Source organism: Schistocerca nitens, chromosome 1 (assembly GCF_023898315.1).
Source record: "Schistocerca nitens isolate TAMUIC-IGC-003100 chromosome 1, iqSchNite1.1, whole genome shotgun sequence".
Lineage (NCBI taxonomy): Eukaryota > Metazoa > Arthropoda > Insecta > Orthoptera > Acrididae > Schistocerca > Schistocerca nitens.
This window is the reverse complement of record NC_064614.1, coordinates 1,219,390,308-1,219,412,411: the sequence shown is the minus strand read 5'-3', so window position 1 is coordinate 1,219,412,411 and position 22,104 is coordinate 1,219,390,308. Positions and strand designations below refer to the sequence as shown.

At 41.0% G+C, this 22,104-nt stretch overlaps 1 protein-coding gene across 1 annotated transcript in view; it reads right to left on the bottom strand.

Annotated features, from left to right (window-relative positions):
• The window catches only part of LOC126201425 (GTP-binding protein 1), a 136,507-nt gene that overhangs the window by 40,019 nt on the left and 74,384 nt on the right, over positions 1–22,104 (bottom strand). Inside the window, exon 7 of the mRNA XM_049936785.1 lies at positions 19,282–19,520. Coding sequence (XP_049792742.1) covers positions 19,282–19,520 — 239 coding nt within the window. The remainder of the gene's footprint in view (positions 1–19,281; positions 19,521–22,104) is intronic.

The following is a 22,104-nucleotide window of genomic DNA, read 5'->3' as shown; positions in this document are numbered from 1 at the left end:
CAACCCAACAAGCCACCTTCCTCAATGCTACCTCCACCTCAACCTGGCTGTATCAGTACCTCTGTCCACATCAAATCTACCACCACCAACAATCCCTCCACTTCAACAGCTGCCACCCATTCCATATAAAGAAGTTCCTTCCACATAACCAAGCCACATGTGGTCAATGTGTATTTAGTGATGAGCAGTCTCTGTCCAAATCTGCCAAGGGCCTCAGGGAGTCCTTCACAGATCGGAATTACCCTCCCAACCTTGTCCAGAAATATATCTCCTGTACCTTGTCACTCCAGTCTCTTATCACATCTCACTTACCTATTGTCTGCCCGCAAAGGAGCACTTCTCTTGTGACTCAATAGCACCCTGGACTGGCGAAACTGAACCACACTCTCTGCCATGGTTTCAACTACCTCTTGCCATGGCCTGAAATGAGGAATATCCTCTCCAGTATCCTCCTCACCCCTCTCACAGTGGTATTCTGCCAATCACCCAACCTACACAATATCCTTTTCCATCCCTGCTCCCAACCCCTAACCTCATGGCCCATACATCCATTAAAGGCAGAGCTACCTGTGGCAGCAGCCATGTGACCTATAAAGTAAGCTGCAACCACTGTGCCAGTTCCTATGTAGGCACAACAAGCTATCTGACCACATGAATGTCCTGCTTGACACAGTTATGTTGTATAAATATGTGAGTGTAATGTTGCAAAGTGATATGAAATGGAATGAGTATGCAAAGATTGTGATAGGAAAGGTGAATGGTCAACCTCAGTTTATTGGGAGAATTTTAGGGACGTGTGGTTCATCTATAAAGGAGATCACATCTAGAATGCTAGTGCGATCTATTCTTGAATACTGCTCGAGTGTTTGAGATCCGCACCAGGTTGGATTGAAAGAAGACATCGAAGCAATTCGGAGGCGAGCTCTTAGATTTGTTACATTAGGTTTGATCAGCATGCAAGTGTTATGGATATGCTTCAGGAGCTCAAGTGGGAATGCCTGAAGGGAAGAAGACATTCATTTTGAAGAACACTACTGAGAAAGTTTAGAGAACCGGCATTTGAAGCTGACTGCAGAACAATCCTACTGCTGCCCACATACATTTTGCAAAGGGACCATGAAGATAAGATACGAGTAATTAGGGCTCACAAGAAGGCATATAGGCAATCATTTTTCCCTTGCTCTATCTGCGAGTGAAACAGGCAACATACCTCCGCCCACCCCTACCCTGCTATCTCTCTCCTTCCCCATGCCATGCCACCTCCTCAACCCCACAATCAACTCCAGCAGATTGCTGCTTACATCAGAAGCAATCACAGTCCACAGTTGCGCCCCGGCGCCCGTAGCCTTGTGTATGTGTGAGCTCTGTGAATGTGAATGTGTTTTCTGATCTGGAAGAGGGACTTCTTTGTCTGAAAGCTTAAATGTTTAGCGGTCTTTTTCATTGTTGCTGTGTGCGACTCAATGCCTCCTCTACAAGGTGATAGCAACCTGTCCTTTTCATATTGTTATTTCAGCCTGAACTTTCCATTGTTTGAAAAAAAAATTATAAGCAAAAACTGTCATTAATGTGAGTAGCTATGACAGATTCATTGGGGATGTTGTACCTAATTACATTTACAGGTTCTTCAAACCTAGTTCAAAAGCTTCGTCCAGTCTGACCCACATTTTGTAGTGACAGTTGGATTTATAGTGTGTGACAGTCTACTACATAATTAATTGCTGATGGGTAAAGCATCTCTTACATTATATGGTCTAAATACATTAGCAATTTTCTGTGAAATGGCATCAAAGTAGAGAAGGCATACTGCCCTGGTGTCTGTCTGATTGCTGTTCTTATTTTTGTTTTTACTTATTCCTTTCCTAACTTTCTTAGACATTTGAGAAGTCCAGGATGGAATGTAACAATATAATGAAAAGGAAAGTTGCTACTATAAGGTACGGATGCTGCATCGCAGATAGGCACAAATAAAGTTTACAGCCAGTAAGCCTTCGTCAAAAATATACCACACACACACACACACACACACACACACACACAACTCATACACACATGACTACAGTCTCAGGTAACTGAGGCCACACTGCGAGCAGCGGCACCAGTGCATGATCGGAGTGGTGACTGGGTGGGGGTAAGGAGGTTGCTGGGGTGGGGAAGGGGACGGATAGTAGGGTAAGAGAGGCAGACAGTGACATGCTGCTCGGGAGCGCGTTGGTACGAGATGCAGTAAAAGTAGGGCAGCTATGTGCAGTCAGAAAGTTAGACGGAGAGAAGGAGAGAGGTGAGAGGTGGGGGGGAAGGGGCGAGGGGGAGGGGGGATGGAAAAGGAGAGAAGTAAAAAGAATGGGTGCAATGTTGGAATGAGGGCTGCATAGTGCTGGCATAGGAACAGGGAAGGGGGTGGATGGGAGAGGACAATGAGTGATGAACGTTCGAGGCCAGGATCCTTCCCACCAATACCAGCTTTTCCAAATTGCGCAGATGGGAACTTTCCCTGCAATATATCCTATGTTCTAGTAACACTCCTGTCCTCAACCTTCATTAGTCATTGACCTCTCCCATCCACTCCCTTCCCTGTTCCCATTCCAGCACTACACAACCCTCATTCCACTATCACACCCAATCCTTACCCTCACACAGTCGGCTCTCCCATCAGGCACTGGTGCTGCTGCTAGCAGGGTGACATCAGTTGCCTGAGACTGCAGTCAGTTTTGTGTGTGTGTGTGTGTGTGTGTGTGTGTGTGTGTGTGTGTGTGTGTGTGTGTGCGGGCGCACGCGCGTCTGTGCGTGTCGTATATATTTCAAGAAGAACTTACTGGTTGAAAGCTTTGTTTGTGTGTCTTTTTGTTGTGCCTATCTGCAACTCAGCATCTGTGCTATATGGCGAGTAGCAACTTTCCTTTTAATTATATTGTTTCTTAGACATTTTGTCTGTGAGAGCAGGTTGAAAATAATTTCCAGCTGCCATTTGTTTAATTACTCCCACTTCGTTTTGATGCATTTCATTGCTCAATGGCATTTTGTGTACTCTGTGCAACATGTATCAGTATGCTACTAATTTGTGTGTGGGAGCATGGCACAAAGAAGCTTGGATGTTTCTACCTGTAGGAATTAGTGCCTCAACTTCTTACTTCTATTCCCCCTCTATTATTAACAATGCATCATCCACATACCTTGTGTCAAACTTAATATCTTGTGAACATGTTATGATGATTTTAAATAATTTTTTCTCATGGTGGTTTAGAAAGTTCCTAACTACAGTACAATATGGACAACATAAGGTGGGATCTAATTACTGCCCCCACAGCATAGGTCATTTGGATCACTCTTCCCAAAACCAATAACTGAAATTCCTCATTATGATAACTCACTCTTCAATGCAAAACTGGCTCCCATCTTTCTTTTACTCCTCTATTCTCTCCCAAGATCTTTCTTCTACATTTTTTCTATTAATCTTCTACATTATATCTCTATTAATGTCAATCTATATTTTTTTAATATTTTATTTTTGTCCTTAATTTCTTCACTTTCATCCCTTTTTTCCTTTCTTTGTTTATATCTTATTTGCAGAGCCTAATTTCCTTCTTTTTATGCCTTTCCGGCAGTTTCCCATTCAGCATTGGTATATTTTGTCTACTAAAGTCTCGCGCATCTCTTTCAAGCAACAGTGTCAACAAGGTAACCAGAACATTCATCTTCACCAGCCATTTGTAATCTAGTTTTGGATGAGATCTCCTCCAGACTCTCAATACATTGAAATCTTCAGCTATATGCATCCATGTTGCTACCAAATGTTTTCTAATATTATGTACCCACTTTCCATTAAGTTAGCCCCTCAGTCTCTTTTGATGAAAAAGAACTTTCTTGGTCTGCATACCATCTGCTTCCCTAGTTACATCTCCCTCACTTCAATTTCATTGTCATTACATACATAATTACATCTTCCAAGCCAGTCTGTCCTCATACCCATTTGTTTGCTTTCCTGTGTTTCTTAACAATTCCCTGCATGCATCACTCAATGGTTTGCTGAGCAATCCACACTTTATAAATGGCCATGGCTCAGTGCTGTAAGTCAAGGCTGGCAATACACACTGATTGGAAGCTTCCCATTTCATATACATCAGGAGCTTGACTTTGGAAACCTTACTTAATTTACCACAAAAAGTCGACCCATGTATACTCTCATGATTATTTCTTTTGTCCAGTTATTGTTTTCAACTGCACTAAATATAAATGTCATCAATTGGTCCCATGATTAATTTCTTTTCAGTATGCTGATTAGACATAATTTTAGCTATATTTTAACTGAGTTTCTGGCCTGCTTTCTAACTTGCTACAGTAATTTCTTCCACTCATTGTTGAAGTTTATCTGCACTAACTAGATGAAAACTGTTCAAGGCCATAACTGACAATGATTCACGTACATCCCATTAACATACACTCCTTTTCTGTGTACCCCATTTAACTATATGTAAATTTCCTCTGGGAATTCCAAGAATAGTCTTGATAATATGCAATCTTCTTGCTTGACTAATTTTTCCATTTTATATTTCTCACTATGATGCGGAAGTCTGTTGGGTACAAATACACTCGTACTATATACTGGTAGCACATATTCGTATTTGCATGACTTTACTGGTTGGGTGGTGACATGAATATATAGCATCTTTCACCCTTGTGTCAACCTCACCTGCCCAGCCTAGATGATGAGCCCCAGACAACTGATACTGGCAATATAACTGTAATAATCTGGAGCAGAGGAAATGCTATACGCACTCCTCAAGATCAGGGGCTTGGATACCAAGCTCAGGGACGGCTAATGTCGCTCCTGCTACAGGTTGGTCCCTCATACAGGGACAGGTAAAGACTCCTAATATTACAAGTTTGGATAACTAGATTGAATCTCTAATGACAACAAATGGCAAATAAAAATGCAAACAGTTTTGGGTCCCAGAAAAACTAAAAATGTCCACATGGAATGTTACGTGATTAAACAGAAAAGGACATGAGTTAATAAATATACTAGCAACTATGAAAACAAGTACTGATGTAATTACGAAGGACCTACTCATATTCGGAAAGGATGCATTAAATTCAGTTTATGGTGGCATGTTTGTTGCTATTAGAAGTAGTTCATCTTGCAATGAAATTGAAACAGATAGTTACTGTAAGTCAGTATGGGTGGAGGTCATACTCAACAACTGGAATAAATTAATAATTGGTTCCTTTTAATGATTCAGATGATCGAGGGTTCAAGGAAAATTTGAGTCTCATTTCGAAGAGATACGTGACTCAAACTATTATAGTTGGAGATGACTTCAATCTACCCTTGATATGTTGGCAAAAACGAATGTTTAAAGGTGGTGATAGGCATAAAACATCATCCAAAACTGTATTAAAAGCCTTTTCTGAAAATTACTTTGAGCAGTTAGTCCAAGCTTCCACACAAAGTATAAATAGTTGCAATAACATACTAGGCCTCTTAGCAACAAACAACCTCTTAGCAACAAAGCAAAAAATCATCATGATGGAGACAAGGATAAGTGGCCAAAGTGCACTGGTTGTAGCGAGATTGAATACCATAATACCCAAATCCATTAAAAATAAATATGAAATATATTTGTTTGAAAAAGCAGATAAAAATTCACCTGATGCCTTCTGAAGAGACAGTCTCCCTTCCTTCTAAGCTAACTACAGGGTGACAATTATTGAACTATACGAAATAAAATTGTTATAACTTCTGAACAGTTTGCATTAGGACGTTCAAACTGCACGATTGGCCACGGGGCATGATGGGAATTAGTATGCACTTGCGTACGCACCTTGTTGTTGTTGGCCATATGCATGTGAAAAAGTCACAGTAAAGTGTGCCCGAGTGTATAGTGCTTGTGAGCGATAGCAACCCAACTACAGCTCAAAGGTAGTTTGCGAACGAGTTCAAGCTGAAGACAACCGGTCCAAGTGTGCTCACAGTCAAGAATTTGATTCACAAGTTTAAGAGAATGGGTAATGTTCGTGATGACAGTGTTGCAATGCAAGTCACTGAAAGAGGGTGAAAACACCTGAAAACATTGAGAAGACACACACTGTGTTTCAAACCAGCCCCAGGAAATTAGACAGGGTGCACAACATGTGGGAATCAACCAGGAGACACTGTGACAAATTGTTGTTGAAGACCTGCATCTCTTCCCATTGGCCATTATGCCCCAGGGCCATGGGACAGTGGTTGTGTTTTGCCAACACTATTGTCCACAGAATTGATGAGCAGAACTTTGATATGAATATGGTTTGGTTTAGGGATGAAGCCCATTTTCATTTGGATGAGTTTCTCAATTAGTAAAATTGGTGCATTTGGGGGACTGAGAATCCACATTTCACGATCGAGAAGTCTCTTCACCCTCAAAGGGTGACTGTATTGTGTGCAACGTTCAGTCACAGAATAATGGGACTGATACTCTTTGATGGTACAGTCACTACAGAACAGTATGTGAAGGTTTTGGAAGATAATTTTATCCCCACTATACAAAGTGATCCTGATTTCAACAAGATGTGGTTCATGAGGGACAGAGCTTGACCGCATCAAAGCAGGAAAGTGTCCAAGTCCTGGAGGAGAACTCTGGGGACTGCATTCTGACTCTGTGTACCCAGAGGCCACTGACATGGGCTTTGATTGGCCACCATATTCTTTGGATTTGAACACATGTCACTCCTTTTTGTGGGGGCTATATTAAAGACAAGGTGTACAGCAATAACCCCAAAACCATTAGTGAGTTGAAAACAGCCATTCAGGAGGTTATCGACAGCATTGATGTTCCGACCCTTCAGGAGGTTATGCAGATGTTCACTATTTGTCTGGACTACATCATTGCCAACGATGACAGGCATATCGAACATGTCAGAACCTAAATCCGAATATCTGTAATGACAATGGAAAATCCAGGATGGAATGTAACAATACAAGAGAAGGAAGGTTGCTACTCACCATATAGTGGAGATGCTGAGCCGTGATAGGCACAGTAAAAAGATTCACACAAACATAGCTTTCGGCCAGTAAGGCCTCTGTCAGCAGTAGACACACATACACACACGCACACACACACTCACACAAGGGCAACTACCACACATATGCCGTCTCAGAGAGCTGAAACTACACTACAAGCAGCAGCACCGGTGCATGATGGGAGTGGCGACTGGGTGGGGATAAGGAGGAGACTGGGGCTGGGAGGGGGAGGGATAGTAAGGGGAGGCTGGCGGACAGTGAAGTGTTGCAGTTTAGACGGAGGGTAGGAGAGAAGATGCGGAGGGGGGAGGGGGTAAGTAGTGGAAAGGAGAGAAATAAAAATAAAGACAAACATAAAAGAAATTAAAAGACTGGGTGTGGCAGTGAAATGATGGCTGTGTAGTGCTGGAATGGGGACAGAGAGAGGGGTGGATGGGTGAGGACAGTGACTAACGAAGGTTGAGGCCAGGAGGGTTACGGGAGCGTAGGATGTATTGCAGGGAAAGTTCCCACCTGTGCAATTCAGAAAAGCTGGTGTTGGTAGGAAGGATCCATATGGCACGGGCTGTGAAGCAGTCATTGAGATGAGGGATATCATGTTCGGCAGTGTGTTCAGCTACAGGGTGGTCCACTTGTTTTTTGGCCACAGTCTGTTAGTGGCCAATCATGCGGACAGACAGCTTGTTGATTGTCATGCCTACAAAGAATGCAGCACAGTGGTTGTAGCTTAGCTTGTAGATCACATGACTGGTTTCACAGGTAGCCCTGCCTTTGATGTGACAGGTAATGTTAGTGACCAGACTGGAGTAGGTGGTGCTTAGCTTGTAGATCACATGACTGGTTTCACAGGTAGCCCTGCCTTTGATGTGATAGGTAATGTTAGTGACCAGACTGGAGTAGGTGGTGGTAGGAGGATGTATGGGACAGGTCTTGCATCTCGTCCCCAGCTTGCTCATCTGTCTCTTGTCTGCATTTGTTAGGCAGTTAGTGTCTGTCTGTCTGTCTGTCTGTCTGACGGTCTGCTGTACGTTAATAGCTGCCTCTGCCATGTTTGTTGGATTTGGTGTTAACGAATTTATTCCTTAAGGTGTAAAGGCCGAATTCCTGAAATTAGTTTTTATCTTGCCTATCATCTTGAGAGGCGGTATATGTGTAATGTAGAGCATGTTTGCACATTTTATGTAAGACTGCATGGATTTTTATTTAAATGGACATTTTAGTATATAAAGTTGCCACCCTTCCACCGTAAGAGTTCTTTTAAAAACAAAGTTGCACTTTCGGTGGCAAATAATTTTTAATGTGAGTGTTTTGTACCATCTCCATCCCTCCTACGGGGTGCATAGTTTACGTGTTTGTGTAAGTTGTTAAAATTTTTAGTTTAAAGTAATCTGGTGTGTTGCAGATTTGGACCAGTGTAGTCTTTCAGAGGTCGTTGTGAGCGATCATGACCACGGCCGTGTTAAAAAGGGGCGGCAAGGTTCTCAGCCCAAAAGCTCATACTGTCAAAAAAAAAAAGAAATTTTTGTTATTTTTGCCTCTGAATAAATTGTAACTTGATATTTACAGGGTGCTTTCTGATTATAATTTTAAATGTTTCAAAAAAAAAAAAAAAAAAAAAAAAAAAAAGGGGGGGGGGGGGGCTTTTAGGAATAAATTTCCATTTATTGAAAAAAAAAACTTAATTTGTTTTCATCAGTTACCCACAGGCAACTACTTCCACACTCACATAGTGTGATTAAATGCGTTAATGTTCTTGATGAATTGCTAGTGAATAAAGTAAATTGCTTACGAAAAGATTTTGAAAGTAAATTCACAGTTCAATGGTGAGTAGCAACTTTCCTTCTCTCCTATTGTTACATTCCATCCTGGATTTTCCATTGTTTGATTTTTGCCTAACGGCTTTTCTTCTATCCAAACCCTGTGCTGTTTTGCTTTGTAACTACTTTCATTTGTGTCACTATACTCAATGTCCATCCTTCTTTCTTTTCTTTCCTGTGTTTCTGTTGTCGCCTTACGAACCGCACTGCACGAACTACTTATGAGCCACACTCTATCAACAGACTTGGCCGCGTGCAACAGACGGCATCAAGAACACGCTGATCGTTGGTATAGCATCCCACTTTACTCCCTACAATATAATTAAGCCTATACCTCCAAACTGATCACGCTCCCTGTGTCGGTTCCCGTATTTTTGCGTGTTATCTCTTGCACTTTTCCGGTGCCACACGATCTTACATTTCTAACTACGAACCCCTACCCAACCCCCACACTTTCTCCGTTTTATCCCTGTTCGCACCCACTACATCCGCCTCATCCAGTCACATCTGCCGTCCCCCTTCTCTATGCTTATCCGCCCTCAAACCTGCTACGCACATTAATATACTGATATTTATTAATGATCAGTTATTCTCTACTTTGACCTTTGTGACTCTCACCAATTTTAGTGCATTTTCACCTTCCTCTATCGTCGTCTTCCTCAGATTTCATCTCTTTTTTTTCCCCCTGTGCATCCATTTCGTACTTTACACACTATTTGGGTGTATTTTTGCGTAATTTTTCGGACATAATTCTACTTTCTTACATATTTTTTTCGCATTTTTGCACCACCATGGATCCTTGCCCCTTCCATCTGCGTCAATACTGAAAAGTTCCCTTATCCCTGGCCCACATTCTGTTCCCGCATTGTTGCTTGCCTCATGAAATCCCCCCTAATGGCCTTACCATCAAATTACCCATCACTGGTTGCCACCCCCCCCCCCCTTTCCACAATGACCTCCACCTGTTCAGATTCCGCCAATCCTTAGCCCTCACCAACATAATCCAGCAAAACCATATCAACCAAGCCAAATCCTCCTTGCAGTACCTTCTCTCCATCCGCAAAATTCTCCTGCTATGTAATCCCAGATTCCTGGAACCTATCACACAGATTGAAACTCTTGCCCTGCAGGAACTTGAGCAACATGCACAACACCACCTCAAAAGGTCTCCATCCTGCTCACTTCCTACTCCCGCCTCGGAGTACCACTGACCACCACTTCTACAACCACCTCCAAACCTCCCCCACGCCCTCTCATAGCTAACAAACCTTGTCTCGCAGACCTACTACACTTACCCCACCCTCCGAAACTCCCTCCCACCACCACACAGAACTCAAATCATAAACAGACCCGCAACACAGTCATGAACCTTTCCTCCAGAAGCCTTAGTCCCACAGAAATATCAGTCTTTTCCAAAGGCCTCACCTTTTGCCCCACTCCCAAATTCAACCATGCAGGACTAGTTAAAGACATTCTCTCCTTCTTCCGGTCCCTACAGTAGAAACACTTTTTCGCCACCAACCCGACCAATCAGACTCAACCAAAGACCAACATTGAACCTTGCCTAACTCAGTTCACTCCTCCATCCAACCGTGATCCACCCCCACTGCCTCCAAACGACCCTCTATTAACTTTCCAGAATTTCTTATCCTCGAACCTTGCCTCACCATCATTCCCCAAATCCCTCAACATGCATACTAACCTTACATCCGCAGAAAGAACCGCAGTCCACCATCTAAAAACTGATCCCAATCTTATAATCCTACTTGCAGACAAAGGCTCCACCACTGCAGTTTTGAACCGCAAGAATTATGTGGCAGAAGAACTCCGTCAGCTGTCAGATACTTCCACCTACAAACCATGCCACAGTGATCCCATTCCAGTCAGTACTCAAATTCTTAGGCCCATCCCAGAACCTCTCCCCAGAGTCCATCTCTCTACTTACCCCTACCGCTCCTGCATTCCCATCTTCTACATGCTTCCTAAAGTCCATAAACCCAACCACCCAGGACACCCCATTGTGGCCAGTTTCTGTGCCCCCACTGAGGGAATCTCTGCTCTCACAGACCAACACCTTCAAACTATTACCCGGAACCTATCCTCCCATATAAAAGATACCAACCATTTCCTAGACCGACTCTCCACAGTTCCTCTCCCTTTACCAAATGGTGCCTTGCACGTCACTATTGATGCCACCTCCCTGTACACTAACATTCCTAATGCCCATGGCCTTACTGCTATCGAACACTACCTTTCCAGACGCCCTATGGCAGGCTGTTCCAACCAAGCTCCAGGGAGCCGGAGCGCTCTGGAGCGCACACTGCGGCAGCTCGGAGCCCGCGTGGAGGGGGAAAGCGAACTCACTGTCCCCTGGCCGCATGCAGCCGTAATGATCCGTGCTCAATGACAGCTATGACTAGCCGCGGGAGCTCTGTACCTCTATTGGAGGATACCTTTCTATTCATTGAGAGGGATGGTCGACCGCAGTGTTTTGTATTTCATAAAGTATTTAATTCTGCGAAGAGGTACAATATACAGAATTAAATACAGTCAGGTAGAAGGCGTTGCACGCAGAGAACTGGTAGCCAGGCTTAAGAACGACATACCAGTAGACGTATGTTTAAAAGCGGATTCGTAATACGGAGGGTATCAAAACGTGCAACATAGTTCGTGTTCTGTAATGCACCAAGAGGCACTGTGTGCTGAAACAGTAGAGCTAGGTGGCGTAATGAAAGATGTCATGAAGTGTGTGAATTTTGTGCGTCGTCAAAGGATTCCTGAAAGATGTGGAAGCGGAGTATGGGGATATATCTTACCACAGTACAGTTCGTTGGCTGAGTCGGGGAAAAGTTCTTGATGTTTTCTTTGCCATTAGTGAGGAAATACCCATTTCAAAATGAAAGGGGAAGAAATGCGTTGTCTGAAAGATATAAAATGGATATCAGACCTGGCGTTCCTAGCTGACATAACTATGCATCTGAATAATTTAAATCTGTCATTGCAGGGCAAAGGGCAGCTAATTGTTGACATGCACGACCAGATCAAAGTGTTCATGGAAAAGTTACGTGTATTTGAGAGACAGATGAGTAATGGACATTTAACGTTCTTCAACCATCTTTCTTCTTTAAAGCCACCTGAAGGTACTTCTTTCTGCGATTACCAAGCAAACTTAAAGCAGCTCATCACGTAGTTTGAAACACGATTCCGAGACCTCACTAGTTTGGAAATGGAACTTAAGGTGTTCAGCACTCCTTTTTCAGTTTCCACCGATGACTTGTCATCGTCACTTCAATTGGAGATTATTGATTTGCAAAAATCAACTTTGTTGAACGAGAGGTACTACAACACGTTGTATTTGTCACGATGGTAGTGTTCATTACAGAAAAAACATTTCCCAAACTTCACAACAATGCCGCTCAGATCATGTGCATGTTTGGATCTACGTTTTGATGTGAGCAGCTTTTCTGAGCAATGAAAACAGTTATAAAGTAAGGAACGATCGCTTCTTCAGGATGCAACAATGAAGGCCATCCTCCACATTAACGCTGCGAACACTTTGACGCCTCATATTTCCGATCTTGCAATGAAAAGAAAATTTCAAACTACAGAGGCCCTATAAATTTAGTATGCAATTTCTTGTAAAACATTTGTTTCTTATTTATTTCCTGAAGATCATATTTCCTGGTGTAGCACGTCACCACGTCTTAGCAGCTAAGAGTGTGAGGTTGTCGATCTTGTAAGACGCAGCTGGCACTTCAAAACCCTTGCCTTGCCGCCTGCCTCAGCCAGATGTGCCACGTGCCGGCCCACTTGACTGGTCACAGCGAGCGACGCGGCTCCCTGGAGCAGGGAGCGCTCCGCGGCTCACAACGGAGCCCACGAGCTGGAACAGCCTGCCCTATGGATTCCAAACCAACAACCTCCTTCCTAATCTCCATGACCAACTATATCTTCACCCACAATTACTTCTCCTTTGAAGGCATTACCTACAAACAAATCCATGGTACGGCTATGGGCACCCGCATGGCACCATCCTATGCTAACCTATTCATGGGCCATCTAGAGGAAACCTTCCTAAAAACACAGAATCCTAAACCCCTCACCTGGTTCAGATTCATTGACGACATCTTTGCTATCTGGATTGAAGGTGAGGACACCTTATTCACATTCCTCCAGAATCTCCACAACTTCTCCCCCATTTGCTTCACCTGGTCCTACTCAACCCAACAAGCCACCTTCCTAGATGTTGACCTCCGCCTCAGAGATGGCTACATCAGTACTTACGTCCATATCAAACCTACTAACCACCAGCAATACCTCCACTTCGACAGCTGCCACCCATTTCATACCAACAAGTCCCTTCTGTACAGCCTAGCCACCTGTGGTCGTCGCATCTGCAGTGATGAGCAAAGGGTCTGATGGAAGCCTTCACTGACCGTAATTATCCTCCCATCCTTGTACAAATACAAATCTCCCATGCCTTATCTTTCCAGGCTCCCACCACCTCCCCAAAGTCCCACAGTCCGGCCGCAGAGGAGCATTCCCCTCATAACTCAGTACCATCTGGGACTGGAGCAACCGAATTACATTCTCAGCCAGGGCTTCAATTACCTCTTGTCGTGCCCTGAAATGAGAAATGTCCTACCCACTATCCTTCCCACCCCTCCTACCATGGTATTCCGCCATCCACTGAACCTGCACAATAAACTCATCCATCCTTACACAACCTCCCAGTCCCTTACCTCATGGCTCATACCCCTGTAATAGACCTAGATGCAAGACCTGTCCCATACATCTCTCACCACCATCTACTCCAGCACGGTCACTAACATTACCTATCACATCAAAGGCAGGGCTACTCGTGAAACCAGTCATGTGATCTACAAGCTAAGCTGCAACCACTGTGCTGCATTCTATGGAGGCATGACAACCAACAAGCTGTCTGTCTGTATGAACGGCCACTGACAGACTGTGGCCAAAAAACAAGTGGACCACCCTGTAGCTGAACATGCTGCCAAACATGATACCTCTCATCTCAATGACTGCTTCACAGCCTGTGCCATATGGATCCTTCCTACCAACACCAGCTTTTCTGAATTGCACAGGTGGGAACTTTCCCTGTAATACATCCTACGCTCCCGTAACCTTCCTGACCTCAACCTTCGTTAGTCACTGTCCTCACCCATCCAGCTCCCTCCCTGTTCCCATTCCAGCACTACATGGCTGCCATTTCACTGCCACACCCGGTCTTTTAATTCAGACTGTTCCAGGAACAGTCTGAAAGTGATTCTGTGAAACTTCTGCCAAGCACTCACGCCAAGGAGAAAACTCCAGGGAATGAAAACAGTAGATAATAACTACACTATGATACACTGAGGAGTTAAACAAGAAAGTAGAATAACAGCTGAGTCGATAATATTAATGAGCAACAAATGGAGACAGAATTTCATCTTATAACTGGACAAATGAGAGACTGTTGCTGCAAGATTCAAAGTCACCAGAAGAAGCCTTTTGATAATAGCTGCATTTGCACTAGAAGAAAGTTACAAGGACAAAACAGACAAATATTATAAAGATTTACAACTCAGATTAGTTTCAAGCTAGTTACGATTGCATAATCACAGCAGCAGACGTTAATGGCAGAACTGGAAATGAACGATTAGGTAAGCTAATAGGAAACAATGTAGAAGCTACACTAAATAGAAATTAAAGAGTTTCGTATAATTCTGTAGCTTTCTGTAGCTTCCAATAAACTGGTAATTATAAACTCGTAATTTAAGGAATAACAGATCATAAAGTGATGTGGATAGTCAATGAGAAAACTGCAGAACTGTTCACAGATGCAAGGGCTCAGAGATGAAATGTACTGTGATCACTAATTCATGATTTCAGATATGAATTACTACTTAAATAGTTCCAAAAAACAAATGAACATAAACTGAAATTCAGAAAGAGAAAGTGTCTGTATATGTGTGGATGGATATGTGTGTGTGTGCGCGAGTGTATACCTGTCCTTTTTTCCCCCTAAAGTAAGTCTTTCCGCTCCCGGGATTGGAATGACTCCTTACCCTCTCCCTAAAACCCACATCCTTTCGTCTTTCCCTCTCCTTCCCTCTTTCCTGATGAGGCAACAGTTTGTTGCGAAAGCTTGAATTTTGTGTGTGTGTTTGTGTTTGTTTGTGTGTCTATCGACTTGCCAGCGCTTTCGTTCGGTAAGTCACATCATCTTTGTTTTTAGATATAAACTGAAATTCAATTTGACAGTGGAAAAAATATCTTCTGTAAGGATAATCAATAAACAAAGTACATCAGAAACGAATAACAAAAACAGAAAGTTCAGATGAAGTCAGTTAATGACATTAAAGAAGAATGGAACAATACCTAAACACAATTTAACAGCAGCTGGAGAAGCCCTTGGACCCTTAAAAAAAAAAAAAAAAAGCCTGAAAGTAACATTATGAAATAAAAAGCAGTAGAAAGAAAGATCGAGGCCTTCAGAAACATGCTACCACCTGAGAGCAAAGTATTATATAGAGGACTGTTAAATGAGAGTAATCAAATAATTAGAAAACATCAACAGGAAAGCTGCGATGTAAACATCTCTAATATTAAAACAAACATACAGGGTTGCAGCATCAGCTTGTAAGATATTGAAACTTCTTTCGAGACACGTAAAAGAAACAACAACAACAATCCAGATAATACAAGAACAACAGTGGTACTACAAAGACCTGTGGACAATTATAAAGGAAGAAGTATGTTGCAAGTACGGAAGAAACTGCTGTAGTGGATAACAGAGCAGTAAAATGTAGTACAAGCTTTAAAACAGATAAAAAATACACAAAAAACTTACTGGCATACACAACATAATGCTAAATTACTGAAATGCTATCAGATAAAATACTAAAAAGAGTTATAACATTTAAAAATGTGTTGGGCAAACAGATATATTTCACTGCAAAGGAACAGGCCCTCCCTACACGCAAGAAAGGAGACTAGTCAAACTGCTGATGAATACGCTTACTGAATACAGACTGCAAGTCATCTTGAAGTTGAAGATCTTTGTCGATGTTTGCTTAAAAAATACATTTGTTTTTGGAGAGGGTCCACCTTGAGCAAAACACCATTTTTATTTTTATTTTTCTTCCCCACACGTTTCACAGAAGTTCAGCATCATCACTGGGTTTCGAGTTATCTTATCTTCTTGTTACCACTCCACGGGTTTCCTTGATTTTATGTAATTTAATGCAGTGAATTTTATATTTAAAATATTTTGATGTAATTTTGCTGTGGTGTCTGGAATTCGTTGTAGAATTTGCTTGGAAATGCCTGGCAAGGCACTGAAATAATCATCTTGAGGTTGAAGCTCTTCTGTCTCTGTCTGCTTACAAATAGATTTGTTTTTGGAGAGGGTCTGCCTTGAGGTAATAAAAAGAAAAAGAAAAATTGAGTTTTGCTCAAGGTGTACCCTCTACAAAAACAGTCTACAAGGTATACAAAAAATCATTAGAAGGTGAATCAGCAAAATTGCTGAACTTGTCTGAGATATCATAAATCATGTGGGGGATGGAGCTGTATTGATAAAATATGGAGCTTGAAGGGACTTACTGGAAAACATGGGCAGAACAATAAGGAAACACATGTAATTATCACCGATTTCATTTCAAGCTTTCGATTGTGTTAAAAAGAGACATGCTCTTCCGTATACTTGACAACCAGAGCTTCACTCAACATTAAATAGAAATCATAAAAAGAAGTGCATGCAAAATTAATTAAAATAGAGAAATATCATCCTTGGTTTACAAATAAGGCTGCAGTTTACCCTCTGTGCCCTTTAAAATTTATGAAAGTTTTCTGGAACGGATAGATGAACTACTATTTAATCTTAAAAATGTAGACCGCACACTGATAATGCTACTTGCAGGCAACCAGGTAATTATTGCTAACAATGAGAATAACGTACAATGAGTAACAAATCAACTGCAAAGACTCTGTGCTTCATACAACTTGCAGACAACTTACATCAAAACAAGGGTGATAGCATTTTATGGGAAAATAAAATTAGATCCAAAACTGTAAGAAATGGAAACATAGTAGAAAGGTAGCAAATTTCAAATACTTGTAAAGAAATACATCACATGAAGCTGAAATTGATTTTCAATGTAAGATAAGAGAAATTTTAACTTAATGAATGGTACAACTAGAAAAAAATCTTACAAAGGAAAGAAAGGAAAGAGACACATCTGAAATTTTACAAAACACTGTCACTCCAAGTCATAATGAACAAAATCTGAATAACAACAATAGAAGACACAATAACAATTCACAGAGTGCAGAAATAAGGTTTCTCTGACATGAAGCAGGATGCACAAGACAAGATCAAAACCAAAATACAGAAATAAGTGCAGCACTAAGGTTATTATCTACAATGACGACGATGATGACAATAAACTTCACACACAGTAGTACTTACAACTACTGCCCAGCCTGGCCACCAGATAGGTGCTGACTGGCTTTCTTACAGCAGGTAGCATATGGTAAGCCTGTGCCCTTAAGTTGCTGGTTCCCAGGCATGGAAGTGTAGGCTACTGAGTTGCTAGAAGTATAATGGAAGTGTAACACTACCAGAGAAGGAAAGTTGCTACTCACCATATAGCAGAGATACCATATAGCAGAGATACTGAGTCACGATAGGCACAATGAAAAGCTTCACACAATTAAAGCTTTCGGCCATTAAGGCCTTTGTCAGCAGTAGACACACACACACACACACACACACACACACACACACACACACACACACAAATGCAACTTGCACACACATCTGCAGTCTCAGGGAGCTGAGACCACACTGCGAACAGCAGCACCAGTGCATCATGGGAGTGGTGACTGGATTTTCCATTGTTGAAGTGTAACACTGACAGACATATTATTCAATATACTAATGTATTTTCAGTCACTGCCTCATTTCTCAAGAGCTGTCAGCATAGATTTTGTTAAACTGGGTCGAAAGCTTTCTCAAAACTTCATGTATATCAGATAAAACGGTAATTTACGTTAACTGCACTGTTCTCTACTTGCAAACAGTTCATCTTCCTATATCCACTTCTAAGGCTAGCATTTTCCTTTCTCTGATGAAACCCTAATAGTCAGTTCCATGTGGTTGATGATAACTGTAGTGAGTATCTTGTAGATTACGGGTCCACATAGCACCTTCACTTTGTTTTTTTTCCCCTTCTTTTTTACTTTCTAGAAATAGTTACCCCCCAGCTATGCACAGCACAATACTAACACCTCTTCCTCTTTCGGAAATCAACATGTCACTCATTATGAAGGGATGCTGGCTCAGTTTTTCAGGATAGCAAATGGGAAGTTGCGGTACAGATAATGGCCCATACATCACCAGTGTGTGTGTGTGTGTGTGTGTGTGTGTGTGTGTGTGTCGTGAGTGAAGTGTTATGAAACAATGTGTGTATAGTGTGTGCAGTGACTGATGGTGAACAGTGTGGCATTACATTATTTAACAAGTTATTTGTACAAGAAGTATTACATACCAGGAGTAAATCTAATGATTATGTCTACCTAGAAGTCTGCAAATATATATGTATATGAATTAGCTTATTTTAAATTGATCTACACTTGTAAATACTTTTACATGTCCTATATCCTTGTAAAAAGAGATCTATGGATGAATAAAGCTACTACTACTACTACTACTACTACTACTACTACTAGGTAGGAGGTGACATGTCTATAGACTGTCCCCTTTTCTATGGAGGAGGCTAACTACAGCATTTTTCCAGTTTTATGGAATTGTCCTCTCTCGCAAACATTCAGTAAATGCTTTTGTTTAATTTTCCCTCCAGCCTCAAAAATTATTACTGAAACACCCAGTTCCTTCCCTTGCTTCAAACCCTGGATATACATAATCTGGCATCTGCGTGGGTTTCTCATTTATGCTGTTACTTAGAAAGTGATGTACAATAAGAAAACTGATTTCAATTATTGTAACATTTTCCAAAGTTAACTGAGTCACTGAAAATGTCTACAAAAATAATCATGATACTGACTTCAATAGTATTTTTTGTTGTAATAGGCATCCAATAGATTTGTCAAGTGATCAAATATCTACAGCTTTCATTACTTTAATTACCTGACCCAAGCAATACACACAAAGTACTAACATTCTCTACAGTCCATACATTAACGAAGAACAATTGGTGGTAGGTGAGTGTAACCAGGAACATTAAAATACCGATAAGATCAGTCTGCAGACTGGTTATCACAATAACAAGAGAAACCTTTATGTTGCATGAATCTAAGATGTGAAATCTATCATCTCAACTATAGCTAGATAACCAAGCAACACATATAAAAATTTGTTTCAAAAATGGAAGACCTGCTGTACAGACAAATAGTATACATATATTTTCCTTCAAGTTTTATACTGTTTTATGAACATACCTTTCAGAAACAAAGTTTGTAGCACTAATTACCACATCATCATTTGTTTTGACCATCACTGGTACTTTCCTGCAACCTGGCGACTTTAGTATTCGAACTAGGAGTCGAAGGGTTTCCTGAAGAACATTGGGTGGACACATATCAATCTTTGTCACAACTACAAACACTGGAACACTCAAGGCAAGAGCAAGACCCAAATGCTCTTTCGTCATTCCTACAACCCCTGCATTGGCTCCAACCTGGCAAAATGGAGCAAAATTACAATAACAATAATAATAATAATAATAATAATAATAATGATGATGATGATGATAAATAAAAGTACCCAAAATGAAAACAGAACAGTATACACGATCTTCATGTTGTTCAGTCACATTACAAAAACAAAACAACCAACATGTTCACTTCTGATTCAACTGTGTAGACAACAAATGAAATGCTATATTGCTTTTAAATAAAAACAATAATAAATGTGAAAAAAATTGCATGACACAGAATAAGTTACTTGCATTTTGACAAGCAAATTGCAGTTTCCAGCATAAAATAATGCATTTACTTCTGTTTCTCAGACCACTTAAAAACACTGGAATTGAATTTTGATTAATTAGTTCTTCTGCCCTTTTTCACATTTCAGAACTAATTTTAGGAATTCTTGTAGTTACCATACATTCAACATAATATTCTTAGCTAGGCCAACATACAGTGGCCTGACTAAGAACTTAATGTTGACTTTGAATAAACATCCTTAAAGTGTCATCAAAATCAAAAATCTCGACCTAGCTGAAGAAATGGTAATATTATAGGAAAGAAAATAACACTCACCCTTCCCACTGTGACAATTATGTCAGTTGTACATTATTTCATAAGATTACTAGTTTAAAGTTAGCTTTTCATTAAATTCTCTTCCATATCTTGTGTTTTAAACTTACATAAATTTCAAAACTTGACAGAAAGAACAATTTACAAAACCGTTATTCTATGGTCTGCAAACTTTATTCATTGTTGTTGTTGTGATCTTCAGTGCTGAGACTGGTTTGATGCAGCTCTTCATCTCCCAGTACTTATTGTAGCCTAAATCCTTCTGAATCTGCTTAGTGTATTCATCTCTTGGTCTCCCTCTACGATTTTTACCCTCCACGCTGCCCTCCAATGCTAAATTTGTGAAAGGTCAATATTCGACATTTCCCACTAACTACAGAAAAATTTTGCCTTCTGTATGCAATAAATAGTGATGACAAACAAAATTTCATTGTTTGTGAAGACTGGAATGTATGGTTAAATGGATATATCACAATCAAAATAGGATATATATTATTAATCAATCTGGAACATGACTCCCAACTATTTAAGTCCACTGTTCACACTCTCTTTTCCTACTATACTCTTCTCTTCAGGTCCATCATCCCCACTTGCTGAACATATTATTCTCACTGCATTATATTTGCAAACCTTTTCCTTTTGTTTTTATTTCTGGGCCCTGATAAAAGCACACTCATTTGCAAAATGACAAGACTAATATGAACTTATTGTAAAACTACACTACAATCTGTCTGAGATGGCTGTTAGTTTACCATACGTCTGATTCACTGGTCCTACATATTGCTGCAAGCAGTGCTGCATGCATCCATATGTGGAGTAGCGGTTAGTGTTGCTGGCTGGTATGCAGTGGGTCGATAGTTCAAAGCGGACTACCAGCACACATTCATTACTTTGTATTTATCATTTCTGGAAGGTTTTCATAAGTTTTTTTTTATGTTTGTGAAGGTTGCATATTCTGGAATATTCAATGTTTTTATAAATAGCAGCAATCTTAGTCCAGGAGCAGTTCTATTTGGAGTGTACTTTTGTGTTCATAATAACTGTGCATTCAGTGTTGGGTGTTTTATTTCACTGATTGCTCTACTTTCGGATTTGGACTCGATTATGGTTATGATGTGACAACAGTTTGGGGAGATGGCGGATAAATCGAAAAATCTGCATCAGCGAGGCTCCAATTAGGTAGCTTTTAAAGCCATAATCTACAAGGACAGGAACCAAAATAAAAGCAGTATACCGTTCCTAAGGTACTTCTATTCAGGAGACCAAGCCATTTCAAAACAGCAGTAAGTCAGCTGTACAGCACGCATCTATCAAAGTTTCTTGGAGACACTTGCCAGGACCCAACAAAATGGTTAAATGAAATCAACTGAGTCACCACGTGAGAACAATGAAGAGAAACTCAATAGCTGTGGCAAAGTCCAGGGTGAACTGCAGAAAAATATTGGTTATGATCAGCAGTAAGTCTGCTAACTGCAAGAACAATTAAAGAACAGGCCCACAATCATGGGGAAAGTGTATACCTTACATACAGAATGATCTGGCCCTATGCCACATTGTGAATCTGGATATGACAGAAGCTGACAAAATCTCACACTTTATGAAGGGAGTCACAGAAGACATTTAACAAGGTCTTCTTGTAATAGATGTCTCAACAACACAGGAATTCATCAATTGGTGCCACCGTATCAAGGAAATGCAGCATATAAGAGTCTAACATCAGAGGTCTAGCAAGAGAGGAGATACCGTATTTTATGGCAGCCAGAACTGTTGGACCCAGTACACAAGAGATATAAACCACGAATGTTGACTCATACCATGAAGTAATAGATAATGTTAAAGAAGAAGTGGTTAAATCTATGGCGCCAATTTTCATACCCAGTTAAATACGTCATGAAGAATAGACTCTGCCAATGCGAACTTATGATGCAGCTGTCAAACAACAACCAAGCATCGGACCTACATTGGTACAATCAGCTCCTGTGCAAGTATAATGCCCCACAGAAG